Source organism: Stegodyphus dumicola, chromosome 8 (assembly GCF_044657685.1).
Source record: "Stegodyphus dumicola isolate Sdum_Otavi_A_Nest chromosome 8, ASM4465768v1".
Lineage (NCBI taxonomy): Eukaryota > Metazoa > Arthropoda > Arachnida > Araneae > Eresidae > Stegodyphus > Stegodyphus dumicola.
In genome coordinates, this window is record NC_140775.1 from 7846714 (window position 1) to 7862589 (window position 15876).

Below are 15876 nucleotides of genomic sequence, written 5' to 3' on the forward strand. Positions count from 1 at the left end.
ATACGAATCTTCCACTTGTCAGCCGACCGTAAGACTGCATACACGGAATCAGGCGATAATTTATAGTTCGACCGCCTCATCTGCGACCATGAGCGCAAACACGCATGCGCCATTCGGACCGAGTTATTTTGAAAATAGGGTGGAAGAATGGGGGCTTTCTTTCCTTTGAGCATATAAATTCTCTCTTTCCGGAGTGTTCACGTGACCTTTCACGTCGCAGCAAGTAATAACGCCCCTTTCGGACGAGTCTACGTATTTTGGCAGAATGCCAGCCAAGGTTGCGTTTGAGACGGCAGAACTATACTTACGTTCACTGAAAATCATAAAGTTCCCAGAAGACAATGAATGAAACAACAAAATCCGCTGTTTAGCCCTTGCCTGAGATTCAAATCACGGATCTTTCACTTTGAGTAAAAATAATACTGAATTAATTAGAATGTATTAATTAATTAGTGTATTTAACACAGAATTGAACAAATTACTATGCATTAATTAATTTGTATTGTGTTGAATTAATTAGTACGTATTAATTAATTAGTACGTTTAAAACAGTCCTGAATTAATTAGTATATATTAACTAACAGCATAGCCATTAAAATACAAATATAAATTACAAAATTATATAACACGATTATGTACAACATTAAAATATTGATATAAAATATAGCATCATCACAGAATTAATTAAGCATTAAATTAAACTAGATATAGAAAGTATCATAAGTATCTTACACAATAATTTAAGCACTACATTAAAATAAATGTGCATACTATCCTAATTATGCTGCAGAATTAATTGAATATTACATTAATTTACAAATACAAAGTTTAATAACTATACTTCAGCATGAATAAAACACAGCACTGACATACAGATACAAATTATCATAGAATTAATTAAGCTCAAAATTAAAACACAAAGTATCATTATTGTTGTTTGACTTCTGAATCAGTATCATTACTGTATTAGAGAATTAATTACTTAGTCCATTAAAATACAGACACAAAGTATCATAATCACATTGTTAAATTAAGTCAGCATAACGGTTAAAATACAGATATAAACAGTATTATACACAACTTTAAAATATCGATACAAAATAATATATAATTATTACAGAACAGCAATATTGTATACAATAATAAGACATAGCAATATTATAGAGACATAACCAAATAATATACAGTTAATTAAGCGCTAAATTAAGTTACTGACACAAAGTATCATAACTGTGTTACATAATTAGTTAAGCACAGCGTTCAAATACAGATATTAACAGAAAATACAGATATTACAGAACTAATTAAATGCTACAATAAATTTAGAAGTATCATAACTATATTACGGAATTAGTTAAGCACAACATCATTAAGTTCCTGGTTGTAAATATAAAGAAACTCATAATCATATTACATTATTAATTAAATGCTGCATTAAAATACAAAGTATCATAACTATATTTTAAAACTGTAACATAAAATATGCAGAAGTAAAAATGCATAATTTGAAAAAGGTAAAACATCGAATTACCTGGATTATGAATCCTGAAAAGACCGCTTACTTAAGTGAAATATTAATTCGCTTCAGTTTAACGAATGGGAAAATTTGTAGAGTTTATTATTTTTTTAATTTAAAATTTTAAATCTTAATTTGTATCTTTGCCTGTTCAGAAAAGGGCTTTTTATTTATTTGCTTGTTTTAGTGCAACAACCCCCTGACGACGATGCAGTAAAAGATGTAAATTTTATTTTCATATTCGGTTTTGGCATATTCTCCTATTTCTTACAGTTTGCCACTGTATTTCTCTTTTATAGTTTTTGCATGTGTTTTATTACAAATTAAATATGGGATGAACATTATACGCATTTCTTCTTTTATTTTGTGTTGCATAATTTAACCAGTTCTTAACAAAGTATCATAAATTAAATTATAAAATGTAAACTAATACGAATGTCCTAAACGAAATCCATGTCTTCAGTCAATCTTTCGAATAAGTACAATATTAATTGATTATTTAAAATAATCGTAAAACTGAATAGCAGAATATTCAACCTACTTTCCATCTAGAATTTCAGTACTTAATTTTGTAAATATTTACATCTTTATCGATAATTTCAAATTCGAGAAATAATTTTGAATTCTGCAAACGAAATGTTAAAGTAGATTTTTAACATAAATATACTAAAATCCTCTCTAAGACAACCACCAGCGATTTAGAATGATTCTGGTTTTTGAGGAGATAGGTCATCTTACTAATGAGGTGTCAATACGCTCTCAGAAACGTGGTCGCTTTCAGAAGTGGTCGTCTTAGGGAAGGACTCGGAAAGAGATAGTTCGGTGAATTTAAAAAATTATTGGAATCTATATGATTTCGCAAAAAAGGAATTCTTTTTATTCTGATCCCGAATTTGATATTAATTATTTTGCAGAGATATTACGAATTATGGCTTTTTCCAACATTTTTGCACACATGTGACTTTTAGAGATCTCCTTCCATTCATCACTTTAGAACACCTCTTCTGCATGTGTACTTATATATTCGAATACACTCTCATATAAATCGCTGTCGAAATACAAATCCGCTAACTGCAGAGCTTTGCGTGCGTTTTGGACATTAAGATTACATTTCAGGAACGACGAGCACTTTCTCTTAAGAGCAGGTAGATCGTATCTTTCAGCTGCTACATACAGCTGCGCAGCTGTTTCTCTTAATGGTTTGTCTAAGTTGCCCGAATACAAAAACAGAAGCATTTCGTCCAAAATCTCAGGATCCATATCAGAAATTTCAATGGAATTTTTTTCGGAATCTTTCATTTCGTTACGGAACATTCTCGAAAACACAGACGATCGGGCGCACAGAATAAATTTGTGCGCGGGAAATATTTCTGAATCCACTACAATATTGACATCCGATAAATGTCCACTTCTATAGAGATTACGAAGGTCACTGCTGAAACGATGAGAGTTTATAGAAGAAGTGACGTCACAAAAAGATTCCACGATCTCAGAAAAGTGACCGCAATTCGAAAACCTTAAATCGCACTTAATTAGCAGCATATCCTTTGGATCTTTAGAAATTCTTCGCGAAAACTCCGCACATTTCCAGCTATCGTCGAACTCGAACAAGCGTTCGTTTGCGGAAGAATCAGACTTATCGAATGATAGCTTGCACCTCACAAAAACCCGTTCCATTTTATTGCAGTAGACTTTGCAGAGGGTTATATCAAATTTTCTGCTACTCTTTGTATCTTCACGCAAGCAAAACACTAATTTCCATTTGCAGGATTTCACATTATTGACAGCAAACACATTGCTGTTTAGTGTTGTATTAACAGGCAAGATGGAGAAATTTTCTATTGGCCACTGAAATGAAATTCTTTGCATATCAACGTGGGTTCGGCATTTTTGTCCCACTACAGGCATAGATATTAGAGTGAGAAACTCGTACTTCGCAGCAGCGTCTGACAGTTCTGTTAAAAATTCATAACCTATAAATTTCAAAGTGGGCATTTCGCATTTTGTAGCAGCTTCGGGAAGTTGTATTAGAAATTCATAACCTTTGAAATCTATTTTTCCAGTGTACGCATATTTGATGATGGCATCCAAGACTTCGGACTTAACACCCAGAACTTCTTCAGAGGTCTGTTTTGTTTCAAATTTTTCTGTCATTTTAGGCCACCTTGCCCACAAAATTGCTTTTTGCACTTTGAAAACTTCGCATTCAGCACGTAACACAACATCCGTATACATTCCACTTGTGTACGGAAGTGGAGGAAGTGTACCTTGTTCGTTTGCTTCAATCACAGGTTTTAGAACGCATTTTATAGTCAGGATATCGCTTTTTAGTGCCTGAAAAAGACAACTCTTTTCCACACGCAAACCTGCGACGGATGTCAGTTTCGTAAAAACGTATATTTGTTCTCTAGAATCAAAAACTGATTTTCCTTTGCAATCTACTATTTGAAATCTATAACTTACTTTACAGTTTTCTAGAATGTTATCATCTCTAAAGAGAGAAATGACGGTACAGTTTTCTTTGGTAAAATCTCGCGGATATAATCGAATGTACCACTTCATGCCAGGGAGAGAATTCAGAGCGAAATCTGGACTGTAAAAGAATTCTCCTGTAGACTCATGGCACATACTGAAGTTTTCAACAACCCACGTGAATGTAAATACATCGTCTCTCTGTTTCTCCATTTCTTGTTCTCTCTTACGCTGCCATTTCAGTCAGAATAAATCAGCGGTTAAATAAGGGGCGTGTTAGGCTTATCGTAAACCTTTGTTTATCTTCGTATGATAAAGGGAATGAAACTTTTTATTCCCACTAACTTCCGCAAACCTGATATCTGTTACCGTATGTTGCATTTTTGACAAAATGATATAAAAATGTATGCGTGTTTTTTCTTCCTTATACGAAGTAAAGGACGTAAAAGTATATAAATAGATGTGTACTACGTATATGACTACTCTGTTACTCGGCTCCATGAGATCAGTTTTTTTTTATTCTTATATATTGATAAACTGTGTATTTTTTTGCTTTAATAGGTGATTGAATTATGTTGTTCTTATGTTCCGTTTAAGGTTTTTGTGCTTTTAGCTAATCTGTATGCAATAGTTGTAGAATTATCAACAATTTAAAAGTTGTTTAAGTTAGATTACTAACGCCGCTGCTATTTTTTTACATTTGAAATTTAGTAGCGTAGTGAATTCAGTTTCTGCACCAACTTCAGTGTCTTTTTGCCGAGTGGAGCCAAAAGTTTTGTGCACGAAAAATTTAATTTGTCTTTCTACCTAATTTCAATTAACTTAAACTCTAATTTTAACTGCAAAACTTTTTTCAATGGTTTTTAACTACGTTTGGTGTTTTAGGTTTTTCTGTATTTTACACTTTTCCTTGCAGTGAGAAATGAATTGATTGAATGAGAAATATATCTCTAATGAAATTAGGGAAAATAAGTTTAAATGAAATGCAGCAAAAAATGTGCCATTTAATAGGTCGTAGAAGGAAGTCACGTGTGTCTACATAAGATTTTTTACCTTCCCTACAAGCATAATTAGAACGATTGTCACAAATTCTCACACTTATCTCATAGTATATAAAACGTAGACCATTTAACGTAATGCTTGCTTGATTATGGAAAACCATGCGAGGACTATCTACATAACGAAAGCCTCCGTGAAGTGTTTTCTAAGGAAAGCGCTCGTATCCACGCTACATATAGGGAAACTAAAACGCCCATACAGTCAGTTCGTTCGCCGAGATTTGACCAAGGGTCAAACTACCAGCGTTCGGGGAATTTACCACTGCGTCGCAATCGCAAAATGAGCCTATTTCCGATAAAACACAATTAGAAGTATGTCGTAACCGATGATTGTGGGTTCTTTTAATACATTATCTGGCGTCAAACATCGAATAAACTATTACGTTTTAAACGTTTTTATTAGAGTAATGCAGTACAACAATTACATCTTCCGTGCATGTCATAAATCTGTTCTAAAGATTTACGTTTTATTTTTAAACTATTGAGCGCATTACTCGTGATCCGTTTTGAAGTACAACGCAATAATCGTAATCGTTTCTCTTTTTTCTCTGTGCATTTCGCTGCGTTGGTGTCTTCGCTCTTCATAGAGGGCGCCAATGTCTCACGATAGCAGAACGTAGAGAAAGTTACGCCGAAATAAAAAAAAAAAGGGTGTTTCATTTAATCCCTGTGAACCGGAAGCGATAAAATCCTTACGCCTTCATGAAGCGCGTCAGACAGGCAATGTTAGAACTCGAATTTATTCCACAATGGAGAACCACCAGGATGATAAATTTACATTTACGTGGATTATTGAAGATTTCAGCATGTGTCCAGTTTACGCAAGTTCGTATCTCAACAGTCCAGAATTTGCCGTCGACTTCTTACCCGGTATAAAATTTAGTATAAAATTATATTCAGTATTTTGTCCTGTGTTCATCCAAGTAATTGGCCTGAATGAAATTCCGATAAATTCGAAATTCCGTTATAGAATTGAAGGACTCGATTGCAACACTAAACGCCTTTTCTGTCATGAGAGTGACAAAATCGGTCATTCTTTTGACTATTTCAAAAGTTATTTCAAGCTATTTCAAAAACTGATTAACGACGTTCTGATCCTAAAATTCACTTTCAACCAAGCCTGTGAGAAAACCCAAGAGGAGTCACTCCCACCATTTCCATATAATAATGGATTGCATGCGGACATCGTTTTATGTGCCTGTGGTGCAGAATTCAAGGTGCATAAGGCTATATTATGGGCGAGATGGCCCAAACTGGCAGAAAAGCTGGATGCAGAAAGTACCACTCACCTAGTTTTGGATAACCAGTCAAATGTTCTGGACGCCATCCTCAAATATGTTTACACGGGAAAGATGGACTTCACAGCAGATGAATTCTCCGCAGAAATATCCGCCGCTGCCGCGAAATATGAGCTTCCGCATTTAATTTGCATACCTGTAATATTGGCACAGAAATGTCGAACTCGACCAAATGTACGGAATGTGTCATTTGAGTGGCCAATCAACAGTTTCTCAAAATTACCTGTTAACACAGTGTTACGCAGTCAGGTGTTCACAGTGGGTGTTGCCAAATTCTGGAGATGGAATTTAATCCTTCACATTCGCGAAGATAAGCAGGAATATAGAATCTTCGATATCTCCGTTTACGGAGCGTGTGACAACGATGACAAGCATATTTTTGTCAGAAGTAAGATCTTCTACGAACTAGTTCCTGGAACCTCAGAATCAATTCGTAAGTTTAATTCAGAACATGAGTACTCTTCTGAGCCAAACAAAAGTTGCACGCGTGCAAAATTTATTCGTCGCATTTCTACCGATACAGAGGATATACTGATACTTCAATGTGAGTTAAAATTTTCCGATGGCAGCTACGATTCCCAGATTCTGGAAACTTCTTATGCATTTTCATCGACAATAAATTGCAGGTGTCTCAGCAGTGACATGGAAAATCTTTTTCAAAGTGGAACATTATCGGACGTTGATATTGTTGTCGGTTCGGATACTTTACGCGCTCATAAATTTATTCTGTGTGCTCGATCTTCGGTATTTTCTAGAATGTTCGAGACGGAGACGACACAATCGAGAAACAGCTCCATTAAATTTCCCGAAGGGGATTCATCGGTTATAGACCGAATGCTTCGGTTCCTATATACTGGAACCTGTGATCTCTTTCTTGGAAATTTCGCAAAACCTACAGACGTTATGGAACTCTATGCCGCTTCTGATAAGTACGATATTCCTGCACTTAAGAGAAAGTGCGCATCTTACCTAAAATCCAACCTTTATGTCCAAGATATTGACAAAGTTCTACAATTCGTTGATGCACATTGCAACGACGGTTTGTCCGACATTGTTATCGAATTTATCAGTGCCCGTGCAGAACAAGTCTTTTCAACAGACGAATGGAAAGAAATTGCAGAAAACAACGTATGGGCAAAACTTTTAGAAAAAGTGATTATTCGTAAAAATCCAACAAAATGATAAATATAAACTTTGAGAAAAAAACTTAGAAATTTTATTATTAAAACACATTTTAAATGGTAAAGTATCCCAAAAATATATTTTTATCATACGCGGAATTTAAAATTTATTATCTGGAATTCGAATTCTGGCACAAGTTTACTTATTTTCATCCAGAAATGTATTTACTTATTCGTAAGTATTAAAACAAAACTTCTGAAATTTTGTTGACTCATAAATTCTAATATAGTATATTATTATTATTATTATTATTATTTAGCATATGAATTCATAATTATCATGCGTATTTTCATATATGGATTGTGCATAAAATATTTCATTTTAGAGTCCACAATCAAATTATAATATTTGTTCATAATATAGGGCTTTACTGTTGTAATTTAATGTATTATATTATCCACACCATGCTAAAAACACGAATCCGATTCTTTTTTCCTGTTCTTAATTATATGTATTACTTGAATTGTTTCTCACAGTGTGCTAAAGATAAATAGATTCACATTTTTTTTTAAAAGCATGTACAATAATTATTACATGAACAGATAATTCGGTGATTCTAAAAAAAAAAATGTAAGTTCGTTTTTGCAGAAAATGTAATTTTTCAAATTTTTGATTTTGTCGTGGTGCAGATACTATAATTCTTGATTTTAAGATAAACCTTTTCTCAAATGGAAATGAAAATTCTCATTAATGAAATATTCTTTGGCATTCTATATGCATATCATATATATGTTCTTTGACTTATTATATTCATATAATATATATATGTAAGATAAAAAATATGAAAGCAAACTTCTAAACTTAATTCACTATAACTTCCATTATTTTCTATTTCATTTGAGAACTTCCTCTATCTGTCCTAAAAATAGCGTTTAAGTCTAAACTGCGTCATTCAAATTAATCATGCGATCTTACTTAACCCATAATGCAGATCCCTCTCGACCAATCACCAAATTGCAAACCAAAACTTTTCTCTTCGCGTGCTTCCATCTTTCATAACTATGCACTTCAGCTTTTGCTCGCTACTGTTAAGATGTAATTTCGCTGGCTTGCTTTCTATCTCAACAATATCAAAAATGTAAATCTTCTGTGGAAGGCACGACTAGAGTGCCAAGTGATTGTGGCCACAAATATCAATTGGAAATAAAAATGGAATTAAAACTGCTTCGACTGCCAAGTTCTTTAGATGTTACCAAGTTAGCATTACTAGCATACTACGCAATCAAAATCTTCTTCAATATGGGTCTAATCACGCATCTACAGTGTTCCGTCATTTTCCTTGTGCTTTTATTATGACAATTAAGCCGGTAAGGATAGTTTCCTGCAGCCTGAAACCTCAATGGAAAATTTAATTCAGCTCTTCAAATCATCGTTTTGTGATAACTCCAAGATAATGTGAAAGAAGTGAATCATCAAATTTGTTTTTTCAGTGTTTAAAAAATAACAGATCATTCTTCTGCTGTGGTGCAAGTATGTGCGACAGAAAATTATTTGCACTTCTGCTTTTTCAACAGGTCAAAAATTATTACATTCGTGTGAATCTAGCTCAGGAACTAAATTATTTAATGTGTTGCGGATTCAATAGTTTTCATTTCAACTTTGGTTAAAATTTCTGCAATTTGTTTTGAGAAAATCTGAAATTCTTGTTCATTAATGTTTCTAATTTTTCATAATTATGTGTGAGCAAATTAAGTAACGAAATTTAAGCTATTTAAATTATTCATAGGGAAGGATATTAAGATAAGTTTTTATGTTTTTTGAAATTTTGTTGAGAATTTTGAATACGAATTTTATAATTATTCTAAAAATGAAGTAGGTGTAAAAAATGTGTGAAATTATTACAGATAAGTAGTATGAAATTATGGTAAATGCATGTTAAAATTTATGGGTTATTGTGTGTTACGTATAGTATGATGAGGGTGTACTGGTTCCTTCAACAGAGGCCTGTAATTACCTCTGTACAGTTGTTCCTTTTACCCTCTTCATGCAAGATAATGTTGGAGGCTCTCATTTTATGAATGCATGTAAAATTTTTATATTATTATTATTATTATTATTATTATTATTATTATTATATTTTTATTATGGAATGTATTAGTGCAGTTCTCAAAGGCCAGTTACCTTAATGCGAGGAACGGAGGCCTTTTCAAGTAACTGCCTTGGCACCCTGGGCCACCAGTGCAGAGAACACACTGGTTAGCTCAAGAGGACAGCCCTATTGATGGATATGTTTGTTTAGAAGTATTGCGAGGCTTCCAGTTTGGTAAAATCAGGAATTGTAAATGGAAAGATGATAAAGGTGAAACCATAACTTCTGAAAATCTTAATCCTATTATTTATGATGTTAAATTATAATTTATCAGTATGAAAATTAATATCATAAATATTTATAAGTAATCATTAAGTAAAAGTTTATTTTGTGATATTCTGTAATAACAAGAACCTTCCCTGAAGAATTATGATTATGTGAATTCTCAAACAAAAAGACTTTTGCACTGAAATGCTGAAAAATTCAATAGGACTCTAAAAGTTAAAAATTTATTTAAAAAAAATTGATCTTTATAAATTATACTTTACAGAACAAAAATTTGATGACTTATGTGTTTTGTTTTTTTTTTTTTTCTTTACATTTGCTAGTGCTTTAACTCTTTCTCTTTAAAAAGGCTTCACTGTCGCTATGCCTTTTTCTTTTTGAAGGGGGGGGGATATGTAAGATAAAAAATATGAAAGCAAACTTCTAAACTTAATTCACTATAACTTCCATTATTTTCTATTTCATTTGAGAACTTCCTCTATCTGTCCTAAAAATAGCGCTTAAGTCTAAACTGCGTCATTCAAATTAATCATGCGATCTTTCTTAACCCATAATGCAGATCCCTCTCGACCAATCACCAAATTGCAAACCAAAACTTTTCTCTTCGCGTGCTTCCATCTTTCATAATTACGCACTTCAGCTTTTGCTCGCTACTGTGCTAAGATGTGAATTCGCTGGCTTGCTTTCTATCCCAACAATATCAAAAATGTAAATCTTCTGTGGAAGGCACGACTAGAGTGCCAAGTGATTGTGGCCACAAATATCAATTGAAAATAAAAATGGAATTAAAACTGCTTCGACTGCCAAGTTCTTTAGATGTTACCAAGTTAGCATTACTAGCATACTACGCAATCAAAATCTTCTTCATTATGGGTCTAATCACGCATCTACAGTGTTCCGTCATTTTCCTTGTGCTTTTATTATGACATATATATAATGGCATATTATATATTTGTCATATTATATATAGTATATATGTAAGAATATATGAATCAGAATTATAATATAACTATAAACTTTATTCTTCCTCTCTATTCTAAAATCGTAATAACTTTGGAGGCGAGGTAAAACACTTAAGCATCGCCGGAAAAGAAGCAAAAGCATAAGACGATCACACACTGTCCTTGATCCACTGTTGAATTTAGAAGCGCGTTAGAAATAAATCCAGGAGCTTTTTTCCTACGTAGAGGATAAATCCTACCGGCTAATTAATAACTGTAATGTTTTCAGTTATTCCAACACATCGTGGGTGAATGGTGAGGCTATTCCATTTACGGGATCGCAAATTAACGTTTTACCGTTAAAAATTTTTAACAAAATTGGTGATAAATTTAGAGAAATTTAAGTGAAATCCCATGATAAAATATTTTCAATATCTAGGCAAGTTCATATAGAGAAAATAATCAAAGTAAAGTGTAAAGTAGGATAGTTTCCTGCAGCCTGAAACCTCAATGGAAAATTTAGTTCAGCTCTTCAAATCATCGTTTTGTGATAAATCCAAGATAATGTGAAAGAAGTGAATCATCAAATTTGTCTTTTCAGTGTTTAAAAAAAATAACAGAGCATTCTTCTGCTGTGGTGTTTTGCAAGTGCTTCAAAAAAATAATCACGCGTAGTTTTTACAGATTGAAAGTAATCTCTCGATAAATTGAGAAGTTCGAATGCCTAGTGAAAAGGAAATCATCAGTGAATTACCGTTTAGGAATTAAGCATTACAGCGGGTTCAAGGTCGATCTGAGTTAGTGTTTGCAAGTATGTGCGACTTGAACTTCCGCTTTTTCAACGGCTCAAAAATTATTACATTCGTGTGAATCTAGCTCAGGAACTAAATTATTTAATGTGCTGCGGATTCTATAGTTTTCATTTCAACTTTGGTTAAAATTTCTGCAATTTGTTTTGAGAAAATCTGAAATTCTTGTTCATTAATTTTTCTAATTTTTCATAATTATGTGTGAGCAAATTAAGTAACGAATTTTAAGCTATTTAAATTATTCATAGGGAAGGATATTAAGATAAGTTTATATGTTTTTGAAATTTTGTTGAGAATTTTGAATACGAATTTTATAATTATTCTAAAAATGAAGTAGGTGTAAAAAATAAGTGAAATTATTACAGATACGTAATATGAAATTATGGTAAATGCATGTTAAATTTATGGGTGATTGTATGTTAAGTATAGTGTATGTCGAGGGAGTACTGGGTTCCTAAGCAGAGGCCCGTAATTACCTCTGTACAGTTGTTCCCTTCACCCTCTTCAAGTAAGATAATGTTGGAGGCTCTCACTTTATGAGTGTGTGTAAATTTTTTTTTTATATTATTACACTTTTTTTATTGTGGAATATATTAGTGCAGTTCTCAAAGGCCAGTTACCTTAGTTACCTTAACGCAAGGAACGGAGGCCTTTTCAAGTAACTGCCTAGGCACCCTGGGCCACCAGTGCAGAGAACACACTGGTTAGCTCAAGAGGACAGCCCTATTGATGGATGTGTTTGTTTAGAAGTATTGCGAGGCTTCCAGTTTGGTAAAATCAGGAATTGTAAATGAAAGATGATAACGGTGAAACCATAAATTCTGAAAATCTTAATCCTATTATTTATAATGTTAAATTATAATTTATCAATATGAAAATTAATATCCTAAATATTTATGTGCATTTAATTATAAGTAATGATTATGTAAAAGTTTATTTTGCGATATTCTGCAATAACAAGAACCTTCTCTGAAGAATTATGATTATGTGAACTCTCAAACAAAAAGACTTTTGGACTGAAATGCTGAAAAATTCAATAGGACTCTAAAAATTAAAATTTTATTTTAAAAAATTGATATTAATAAATTAAACTTTACAGGACAAAAATTTTATGATTTATGGTTTTTTTTTTTTTTTTTTTTTTTTTTTTTTTAAATTTGCTAGTATTTTAACTCTTTCTCTTTAAAAAGGCTTCTCTGTCGCTGCGACTTTTTCTTTTTGAAGGAGGGGAATATGTAAGATAAAAATATATGAATCAGAATTATAACTATAAACATTAATTCTTCCTCTCTATTCTAAAATCGTAATAACTTCTCTGCATTGCGTCATTTCTAGATCACTCTATGCTCTGATGACGTAATAATTGTAAACCAAAGCTTTTCTCTTCGCCGTGCTTCCATCTTTCATAACTACGCACTTCAGCTTTTGCTCTCTACTGTGCTAAGATGTAATTTCGCTGGCTTACTTTCTATCTCAACAATATCAAAAATGTAAATCTTCTGTGGAAAGGCACGACTAGAGTGCCAAGTGATTGTGGCCACAAATATCAGTTGCAAATAAAAATGGAATTAAAACTGCTCGACTGCCAAGTTCTTTAGATATTACCAAGTTAGCATTACTAGCATACTACGCAATCAACATCTTCTTCAATATTGGGTCTAATCACGCATCTACAGTGTTCCGTCTTTTCCTTTACTTTTATTATAACATATATATAATCTTATATCCCCTAGAATCAATACAGTCAATTAAATTACTGGTAGATACTTCTTGATAGTGCTAGATAATTTCTACAGACAGACCTTGTAGATACTGGTAGATACTGCTAGATAGTTTCTACCGGACAGGTCTTCTGGATATTCTTTACTGGTAAATATTTCTATGTACTGTCAGATATGAGTACTATAAGCCTAGATCAAGGCTTCTCAAACTTTTTTCAACCGCGACTCTTTTTTTATTACCGAGATGTTTTTCTCGACTCCAGATATTAAATATAAACTAAAAGTATTAAAATAAATATCCTCTCGTAAATAATTTACTTCTTTGGTAACCAATATACATATAAAACGAAGTAGTGTTAGGTTTATTTAGAAGTAGTTTATTTTAAGCAAACAAAAATTAAAGAAAATGCTAATCAGACAGTTGTGCTTGTTATCTGTTGCATGACAAATTAAATCCTGTTGCGATATTTGCCGCTGCTGGACATACATAAAGCATCTTCAACATGTTTCATCGTTGATCGACATTTGGTTTTAGTTAGCATTAAAGCTGAAAAAGTAGTTTTATAAAAATATGTGGTGCTTCGAGAACATTAAATGCCATTTCAGAACATTTTAATTCTAACTCCGATCCAGAATTCATCAAGGATTTTCCCGAAAACTCAAGTTTTAAGTTTGAATCTCTTGTAGGGTTTATATTTATTTTAACTAACATTTATTTTAAGTTTAAACTATCTTTCCTGTCAAGCCTTACTTTCCCCTGGAACTGCCAATGCCAGAATATGTAAATTTGAGTAGAACGCGCAAGCATTCAAATTATCAGCGGAAGTAGTATGATTTAAATAGAAGGAAACGAGTTCGGTGAGAGAGTTATTCTTACTTAGCGAGCGCGGAGGTAGTTATCGAGAATTGAAGAACCCCGCGTTGCGGCCTATGTGCTTGGCGGGAATTAGTGGAAATTGTTCCAGTGAGCTTCAAGTCTGCTGAATTAGCAGCCGTATTGTAAAACGCGGTGAGTTAGTTATTTTAGAGAGCCTCGTAGTTAGAATCTTGTCTTTACTTTCTTTTTCAGGTTATTATTTTTATTTGACTGCCTAGTGGGCACAGTCTGTAAGCGTCAAGAGGACGCCATTGTAATTTATTACGTTGAATAAAAAGGGACTTAAACCCTTTATAAGACTCTGTGGTTTATACAAGCTTTCACAGTCACCTCTTGGTTGCGTGCAAGTTAGAGGCGCGCAACATTATATTGGCGCCCGAACACTTATCGAACTGAAATGGCCGAAAACTGGATGGAAGCCGCTGGACAACACCAAGAAATGACAACGCAGTTAGAAGGATTTGGATACCTGGTCCAGACTTTGAGAGCATCAATCAAGCCAAACGTCTATTTCGACGGAAAAAATTCGGTGTCCGTATTTTTAGAAGGTATAGAAAACCACTTTCAGCTCTACCCTGTGCCTGAAAGACAAAAAGTTGCCATCGCCACATCAGCACTAAGAGGACAGGCCGCGCTATGGTGGAAAAATATAGGCAAATTTCTTCTAGGTGAATTTGGAAGCCCGACGTATACATTTGAAAATTTCAAAAAATCGTTAGTAAAGGCCTTCCCCATAGTGAAAGATCGCGCACGGCTGGAAGCCGAGCTATATAGTTTTTATCAACGGGATACAGCACAATTGACGGACTTTATTTTACGAAAAGTCAAGCTAACGGATATGCTGTATGGGAAAAAACCCGATGCGGAGATAATTGAAATAATATTACCAAGATTGTTACCCGCTGTCCAAGACTACTTTGAAATTAGAAACCCAACCACATTGCAGGAACTTTTCGAATTGGCGGTGAAATTTCAAAATCGCAGAATAGCGGAAAGAGCGAGAGGGGAAACATATCCTCAAAGTACCAGAAGGAAGGAGGAAACCAGAAATGGAAATCGCTCATATGGGGGAAAGAACTATCAAGCTAACGCATCGAAACTCGAAGGTCAAGGCCCAAAAAGAAAATTTGAAAATAAGCATCCGCGTACCCAGAAGACACAGATTGAAAGGAAAGCTTTAAACGACTAGAGGGGCCTGTGAAAGGGAGGGTCCAGACCCCGGAAGTTTAAGAAAAACCCTCAAATATACATCTAAATACAGTCATCGTAAAAAACTCACAGCTACCAATTATACAAGTCCTGGTTGGCGAAGTACCAGTAGAAGCCCTCATCGATACAGGGGCAGAAGGAAATTTCATGAGTGAAAAGTTCTTCAAAAAGAATTTTTATAGGATACGACTATTTAAAACCAGAAATACGGAAATTATAGCGGCGCAAGGAAAAACATGTCACTGCATCGGGAAAGTATCATTAAACTTACAGATAAAAGAGGAAAATCTCAAAGTATTAATTTTTGTGGTGAAAGACCTCCAACACTCTCTTATTTTAGGTATGGACTTTTTAAGGGCTGCGAGGGCCAAATTAAATTTTCAAGATAGTTCCGTGGTGCTGGAGATGGACCAGAGGGTGGTGGAACCGGTGGAGACACCTGAATTGGACCTTAGCCATTTGAATGACCAGGAAAGTAA

At 33.7% G+C, this 15876-nt stretch overlaps 2 protein-coding genes across 3 annotated transcripts in view; one reads left to right on the forward strand and one right to left on the reverse strand.

The window, feature by feature from the left end:
• Positions 1-15876, reverse strand: part of LOC118195595 (uncharacterized) — a 168735-nt gene that overhangs the window by 105694 nt on the left and 47165 nt on the right. The window lies entirely within an intron of this gene.
• On the forward strand, positions 5746-7716 carry LOC146995635 (speckle-type POZ protein B-like). The gene has a single exon (XM_085822902.1). It carries the CDS (start codon positions 5796-5798, stop codon positions 7524-7526), a length of 1731 nt encoding a protein of 576 aa, XP_085679028.1. The 5' UTR covers positions 5746-5795; the 3' UTR covers positions 7527-7716.

Coding starts and splice junctions, on each gene's coding strand:
- LOC146995635 (XM_085822902.1), top strand. CDS start 5,796: ATGGAGAACCACCAGGATGATAAATTTACATTTACGTGGATTATTGAA.